Raw genomic sequence first — 8,090 nt, 5'->3', positions numbered from 1 at the left:
ACCTTCTACAATACCGTCATCATTGAATGAAGCAGCATACTCATCCACATTTATTATGGTAGGTGTGGTGGTGGTAGGGATGGTAGGTGTGATAGGTGTCGGGATGGTAGGTGGAATGGTTGTAGGTGTGGTGATGGTAGGTGTGGTGACGGTAGGTGTTGTGAAGGTAGGTATAGTAGGTGTGATTATGGTAGATGTGGTGATGGTATGTGTAGTGATGGTAGGTGTGGTTATGGTAGATGTGATGATGGTAGGTGTGGTGACGGTAGGTGTTGTGATGGTAGGTGTGGTTATGGTAGATGTGATGATTTTAGGTGTGGTGATGTCAGGTCTGATGGTAGGTGTGGTGAAGTAATTATGGTATGGTTTTTGTGGTGATGGTAGGTGTGATAGGTGTGGTGATGGTATGTATGATGGTAGGTGAAGTGATTGTAGGTGTGATAGGTGTGGTGATGGTAGGTGTATGGATGGTAGGTATGGTGGGTGTGGTGATGGTAGGTGTAATGGTAGGTATGGTGATTGTAGGTGTGATAGTTGTGGTAGTTGTGGTAGGTAGATAGGTAGGTTTGGTGGGTGTGGTGATGGTACATGAGGTAGCTGTGGTTATGGTAGGTGTGGTGATGGATGGTTTGGTGAAGGTAGGTATGGTAGGTGTGTTTTGTGATGTAGGTGTGAGAGAAGTGGTGATGGTAGGTAAGTTTGGTAGGTTTGGTGATGATAGATATGGTAGGTATGGTGATTATAGGTGTGGTAGTTTGGCTAGGTAGTTGTGGTAGGTTTGGTAGGTGTGGTAAGTTTGATGATAGTAGATGTGATAGTTGTGGATTGTAGGTGTGTTGATGGTGGGTAGGATAGTTGTGGTAGGTCGATGTGGTAGTTGTGGTAGGTAGGTTTGGTAGTTGTGTTTGGTAGGTGGGGTAGTTGTGGTGATTAGGGTTGGGCGGAATCCAGATGTATGTGTGGTGGTTGTGCTAGGTAGGTTTGGTGATGGTAGGTTTTGTAGTTGTGGTGATGATAGGTGTGGTAGGTGTGTTAGTTTTGGTAGGTAGATGTGGTAGTTGGGATAAGTAGGTGTGGTAGTTGTGGTAGGTAGGTGTGGTAGTTGTGGTGATTAGGGTTGGGCGGTATCCAGATGTTCATATTGTCATACCATCCTTCTCTCATACCGGGATTTACATTATTACCGGCATAGCACATGAGTGGGTGCCAAAAACACAAGAAAAACCTATTGCCCTCTATTTCCAGAATTCTAACAAATTAGCACAAACTGATAGCAAATTCACATAGACGCTGTTAGCTAAATGCTAACAACGGAAAACAAACTAACTAATTGCAAAGCAGTGGAGGCTGCTGAGGGGAAGACAGCTCATAATAATGTCTGGAATTAAGTCAATTGAGTGGTATCAAACACATGAGTGGTATCAAACCACTCCATTGACTCCATTCCAACCATTATTATGAGCCGTCGTCTCCTCAGCAGCTTCCACTGTTGCAAAGAAAGGCAGATCCAGCTCATAAAGTGATGTAAGGGATAATCAATGAGGGACTATGAGTTCTATGGTAAATAATGAACACTGTGGAATTGACCTTCCATGGACTTGCATTATTTTCCAGAGAACCATAAAGCCCTGAGTTGATTATCCCTTTTATACCATGGCTATAATTTAACACATTTGCCGGTAGAAATGTGTTCAACATCCATTGAAGTATCTAGCAAGTTTACTAGATAGCTACAGTAGTTGCTTTGGTAACCAAACCAACATACTTGCTAGTTTAGATAACCAAACCATCAGTCCTAGCTTGCTATTATGAAAACCTAATTCAACAACACCAATAATGTTTTCAATTTGACTTAATTTGTAATGTCCAAAAGTCCAAACGTAATTACCGTGGTTTGGAGGGAAGAGGTCTTTGAACCAATATCAGTTTGTTGTATTCATAAAAGTGGAAGCTACTGAAGTTTTAGGGAAACATTTTTCAGGTAAAGTCCATTCAAATTCATAAAAAATATATAAAGTTTTAAAAAAATACAGAAAGTAATTGACGTTTATTATGAGGTTCCTGAACCAATGATAGTTTCTTGCCAGCAGCATACCACCCTGCATACCACTGCTGGCTTGCTTCTGAAGTTAAGCAGGGTTGGTTCAGGTCAGTCCCTGGATGGAAGACCAGATGCTGTTGGAGGGCCAGTAGGAGGCACTCTTTCCTAAAAGAGTAAAAAAATATCCCAATACCCCAGGGCAGTGATTGGGGACATTGCCCTGTGTAGGGTGTTGTCTTTTGGCTGGGATGTTAAACGGGTGTCCTGACTCTCTAAGGACATTAAAGATCCCATGACACTGATCGTAAGAGTAAAGGTGTTAACCCCCGGTGTCCTGGCTAAATTCCCAATCTGGCCCTCAAACCATCTCAGTCACCTAATTATCCCCAGTTTACAATTGGCTCATTCATCCCCCTCCTCTCCCCTGTAACTATTCCCCAGGTCATTGCTGAACATGAGAACGTATTCTCAGTCAATTTACCTGGTAAAATAACGGATAAATAAATATAAATTAAAAATATATTCATTAAAGTAATATGGGGTGGAAGCTATTGACATTATAAGAAAGTATTTTTAATATAAAGTCAATTTAAGTTGGTAGAATATCACCAAAGTCAAAAAATACAAAAGTAATTGCTATCGATTTGAGGGATGAGGTCCCTGAACCAATAAGAGTTAGTTTTACTCATGAAAGTCATATGGGGTGGATGATATTAAGATTTGTTTTCATGTAAAGTGAATTTAAATTTATAGAAAATTCTTAAAGTGAGAAAATACAAAACTTGTTGTTGTTGATTGGAGGGATGAGGTTCCTGAACCAATAACAGTTGGTTGTATTCATGAAAGTCATATGGGGTGGAAGATATTGATGTTTTCATTGTAAAGTCATTTATTTAACATTTTGTAGATTTTACAGAAGTAAAAAAATGTAACTAATTGCATTAGAGAGAAAAGGTCTCTTTACAGTGTCAAATTTGTTTTCGAACTCTATTTCATGTCTTTGAGAAGGTATTGACCTTTTTCAATTACAGGCAATTGTATGCGATGCAGTTTTAAGACGGTCCCTTAACCCTCTGAGCAGAGGATGGCACATTTTTAGCTACATTTCCCCTCCAAAAAGTAAATATGACACCGAATTGGAAAAACAAGAGGTTTAACTTATTCACTATCATCAGCTGATTTAGAATATTACATTAATATATATATAAATATATTATATGAGGAATTGAAGAGTAAAGTCTGAATCTTTAATATCAAGCTAACTTCACCGCTGTAAAACAATGTATGATTGAATCATTCCATTTTGATTGACCAATAAAAACGGTGAACTAATCTTTTAATTATAATGTATCAACCCTGTTACCTATAGATAGACAGTCTAGAAATGTTGAAACTATTTACATGTGTTTGGTAAGCTTGCATTCCATTCCCCCTGTCACATGGGGATCTATGGTTGATTCTAGATGAAATAGTCAACTCTGTTACAGTCAACCCTGTCACTTTATTTGGCACTTAATAGGCACTTGCTATAGTATGTATTTGTTACTCTTGAGATGGGAAACATGTTTTTTATTAAGTTGAACATGTGCTCTTTATGACAGAATGTTAGAATTAGGTGGAATAAAAGTTACACTCCCCAAAAGGTGGAATGACCCGAGTACTGAACTGGAGGTGGGAGAGCTAACGATGCGTCTACTGTTGCCCTCTCCTCAGACTCTTAGAGAAGCTATTTCAATCTGATATTTCTCCTATGGTCTAAAATAGATGTGTATAGAGGACTCCTCTCTAATATAACATGTCACACATTGTATCAAACTGATGGAATGTTAGGTGTCTCATTGAAAGTCTAACATCTACCATGACTACTGGATGTTTCAATTCTAATAAATAACAAAACAATCCACACCGTAACAACAATATTGCTTTTTTACTAAATGCTTTTATTACAGAATAAAACTTTGCTAACAAAAATGACATCATCAAACATCACTGGCCTGACTTGAGCAGCTCTGCCCGGGGATGGAGCCAGCAACTTAGCTGCTACCGGTCCGGTCCAGGCTACCTGCAGACCTCCTCCCAGACCTCCTTTTCAGCACCTCCCCTTAACAGGAGAGGTGGTGGAAATGATCAGAGTTGCATTCAACTTGAATAAAGATGAGAAACTCTGGTCTGTGGAGCCACTGGTTTGAGGGGAGGACTTCTGTTGAAACCATTTCCATTTTTGGGATGTTTTCTAGGACAGTAGAGGTGGTGATCAGAGATGAATTCAACTAGGATAAAGATGAGAATCTCTGCTCTGGGGAGGAGGGTCACTGACCTTCGATGGTTTGTTGCCTGATAAAGAGGATACTTGCTGGCTAGAGGAGACTATAATGTTTTGAGGAGGAAATGTGGCTTGATGACTTAAAGAGGAGGAGGAATTATTGGGCGACACTTTTAATTACCAACGTAACCTCAGTGGAACTGTGGCTTCATTGAGTTCCAGCTCTAGGCAGACAGCACATCAGGAAGGCTGTAAGACATCACAGAGACAGGTAAGTATCTACATATTTACATGTGTGTTGCATGTACACTAAACCCTCACATTTGAATAATGTCACTTTTTAAAGTGATGACATGTATATTAACAGTGTAAAACTTGAATAGATGTTTAAACATTCTTTACCCCATCTTAATTCTCTTCCAGATGCTTGGCTTTTTCTTGTTGTTGGAGGTTGGCTCTGATGTTTCAACCTCTTCTGGAGCTTCTAGCTGCTGGCTGTCTGGCCCCCCCTGATGGTTCTCTGGCCCCTCCTGCTGGTTCTCTGAACTCCCCTCCTGGTTCTCTGCCCATGCCTGTTGCCTCCTTGGCCCCTCCTGCTGGCCATCTCCAGATGCAACAGGCTCTTGGCTTACTTGTTGGCCTGTCGCCCACCCCGGCAATTCCTGACCGTGGTTGTAGTCGTGGCTGTGTTGGGTGGTTGGACACCGGGTGATGTACTGGGTGCTGAACTTCTGGATTTGCTCATCAGCCTCCAGATTAATCTGCTCCAGGTACTTTTCCTTCATCTTCTCCCTCTCCTCCTTCAGTTGTTGATGAGTGTGTTTTTTAAGCAGCGACTGCACTCTCCACTGCTTATTGAAATCCTCCAACTTCTTCCTTCTCTCCTCAGCCTTCAGCAGCTCCTTCCTCTTCTCCCTCTCTCTCTCTGCCCGGGTCATGGTTAGCCTTATGGGTCCAGGGATGACTGGAAGGGGAGAAGAAGTAGAGTTCTCATTCAACTTAGTGGATCTGGTGTCAACTTAAATGTAATGGACACAGGGAATTAGGAATAGAAAACCCAGTTGGATCTCAATGATTCTTTACTCTTCTCATTTGAGCATGGCATGGAATTAGTTAATAAATGTAAATAATTCCCCTCCCGAATTGACCTGACCCAAAGTTTAACATGAGTCCCAAATGGCACCTATTCTTTGTAAAGTGCCAGGCCCTAGGCATATGCGATTGCTTAGGTTCCCATGGCAACTAGGGGCCCCCTGACCCCCCAAAAACCTTTTTTGGTCAAATTACCCAGGGGCCTTGAACTACAGTGAGCCCCCATTAATTTTGTTAGTCAATTTCATTCAGATATTATCTTAACATGCCATAAGTCATGGCAAAATGTGGAGAATTGAAGGAAATAGATTTCAAAATGGCTAATTCTTCTCTCCACCCCATGGCAAAATGTGTAGAATTGAAGGAAATAGATTTCAAATGGCTAATTCTTCTCTCCGCCCCATGGGAAAATGTGTAGAATTGCAGCAAACTTGCTTAAAAAATGCAATATGTTCGCTACGCCGCGTTGCAAAGTGTAGATTGGGAGGAAATGTAGTCAAAAACCTGAACAAAATGTTTCTTAGGGCCTCAAAAGGCTATGATGCACTACTTTAGACCAGGGTCATTGAGATCCAGTTGAGTTTTCCATTCTAAATTCCCTGTGTACAATACATTTAAGTTGATACCAGATCAGCTTGACCATTTTGGACAGTAGTTTTATATTGAAACAATGATGCAACATGATGACTGGTGTGGAACGTATGTGTGTAGAGGAGACTACAGAGGATGATGTCATAAGTAGAGGGAAAACAGGTCTTACCTATGTGGACGATCTTATCGCCCTCCTCAGCTTCTCTCTGACAGGTTCTCTCTATCTTTTTGAGGTTCCTCTTCTCCCACTTCTTGTTTACCCAGCCCACAGCTCTCCTTCGGATACTTTTATCAGGTGGGAGAATGTCCACCTTGTCATCTTCCTTCTCCTCCTCCTCTTCAGTGTCCTCTAAGTCACCCCTCTTGTACTCAGGGATCTCCCTTCTTTCCTCTTCCACCATCTCCTCTTTTTTCTTTACCTCTAAAATCTTCTCTTTCTCTCTGATTAAAGCTAAATGGCCTTCAATGGCTCTCTTTCTCTGCTCCTCTCTCTCTTCCTCTCTCTGCCTCTCCTCCTCTCTTAGTCTGAACATTTCTTTCTGTCTAGCAATTTCAATGTCTTGTTTTCTATCCTGCTCCTCTTGTTGTCTTGCCCTCTCCTGTTTTCTTTCCATCTCCAGCCGTCTTTCCTCCTTCTCCCTCCTGATTTGTTGTCCTCTTTCTATGTGTTCTCGTTCCCCCTTCAACACTTCTAACCTCCTCTCTTTACGCCTATTGAAGACTTCCCGTGCTTTTGCTTTAACATTAACTACTACATGTTTCTTCATGCTTACTTCCTTTCCTCTCTCTTCTCTTTCCCTGTACACTTCCTCTGCTTCCTTAATCACTTCCTGCTTTTCTTCCATCTCTCTCTCCTGTTCTATCTCCAGTTCATTCTGTCCCTCAATTTCCCCCAAAATATTTTTCTGCCCCTCCTTTCTTCTTCCTGCTTCCTCCCTTTCTCTCATAATCATATTTTCTCTCTCCATCTCTTTCTGTTGCTGATCTCTTAATTCCATCTCTCTCTGATTCTCATTGTCTTTCTCCCTTTCTTTCTCCTTCTCCTTTTGTTTCTGTCTCTCCTCTTGTTGTTGTCGTCTCTGTATCTCTTCTATCTCTCTCTGTCTCTTGTTCTCCCTCTCTCTTCCCTCCTTCTCCATGTCAATTTGCTTCTGTTTCCATATATCTTCTTCTTGATCTCTCTCAAACGTTCTGTTTCTCTCCTCTTGTTGTTGTCGTCTCTCTTTCTCACCTATCTCTCTCTGTCTCTCTTCTTCCCTCTCTCTTTCTTCCTCTTCCATCTCTATTTGCTTCATTTTACATCTTTCTTCCTCAATCTCTCTCTGTCTCTCTTCTTCTCTTTCCATCATTTTCTGTCTCTTCTCCATTCTCTTCCTTTTGATCTCCCTCTGTCTCTCTTTCTCCCTTTCTCGTTCTTCCTCTTCCATCTCTATTTGCTTCTGTTTACATCTTTCTTCTTCAATCTCTCTCTGTCTCTCTTCTTCTCTTTCCATCATTTTCTGTCTCTTCTCCATTCTCTTCCTTTTGATCTCCCTCTGTCTCTCTTTCTCCCTTTCTCGTTCTTCCTCTTCCATCTCTATTTGCTTCTGTTTACATCTTTCTTCTTCAATCTCCCTCTGTCTCTCTTTCTCCCTTTCTCGTTCTTCCTCTTCCATCTCTATTTGCTTCTGTTTACATCTTTCTTCTTCAATCTCTCTCTGTCTCTCTTCTTCTCTTTCCATCATTTTCTGTCTCTTCTCCATTCTCTTCCTTTTGATCTCCCTCTGTCTCTCTTTCTCCCTTTCTCGTTCTTCCTCTCCCATCTCTATTTGCTTCTGTTTACATCTTTCTTCTTCAATCTCCCTCTGTCTCTCTTTCTCCCTTTCTCGTTCTTCCTCTTCCATCTCTATTTGCTTCTGTTTACATCTTTCTTCTTCAATCTCTCTCTGTCTCTCTTCTTCTCTTTCCATAATTTCCTGTCTCTTCTCCATTCTCTGTCTTCTGATCTGTCTCTGTCTCTCTTTCTCCCTCTCTCTTTCTTCCTCTTCCATCTCTATGTGCTTCTGTTTGCGTCTCTCCTCTTCTTCTTCTCTCTCCATCTTCTTCTTCTCATCTTCTTGTTGT

The 8,090-nt window shown here is 41.3% G+C and overlaps 1 protein-coding gene across 1 annotated transcript; it reads right to left on the bottom strand.

Moving 5' to 3' along the window:
- Positions 1 to 4,702: 4,702 nt before the first annotated feature.
- Positions 4,703 to 6,944, bottom strand: LOC116361731 (trichohyalin-like). Its single transcript, XM_031816050.1, has 2 exons — positions 6,157 to 6,944; positions 4,703 to 5,268 (listed from the first exon to the last, which is right to left on the bottom strand). The coding sequence occupies exons 1-2, from the start codon at positions 6,938 to 6,940 to the stop codon at positions 4,703 to 4,705; spliced, it is 1,350 nt and encodes a 449-aa protein (XP_031671910.1). The 5' UTR covers positions 6,941 to 6,944.
- Between the last annotated feature and the right edge of the window lie 1,146 nt (positions 6,945 to 8,090).

The sequence above is a fragment of the Oncorhynchus kisutch genome, unplaced genomic scaffold (assembly GCF_002021735.2).
Source record: "Oncorhynchus kisutch isolate 150728-3 unplaced genomic scaffold, Okis_V2 scaffold736, whole genome shotgun sequence".
NCBI lineage: Eukaryota > Metazoa > Chordata > Actinopteri > Salmoniformes > Salmonidae > Oncorhynchus > Oncorhynchus kisutch.
The sequence above is the reverse complement of the archived record's forward strand: the minus strand, read 5'-3'. Positions and strand labels throughout refer to the sequence as shown.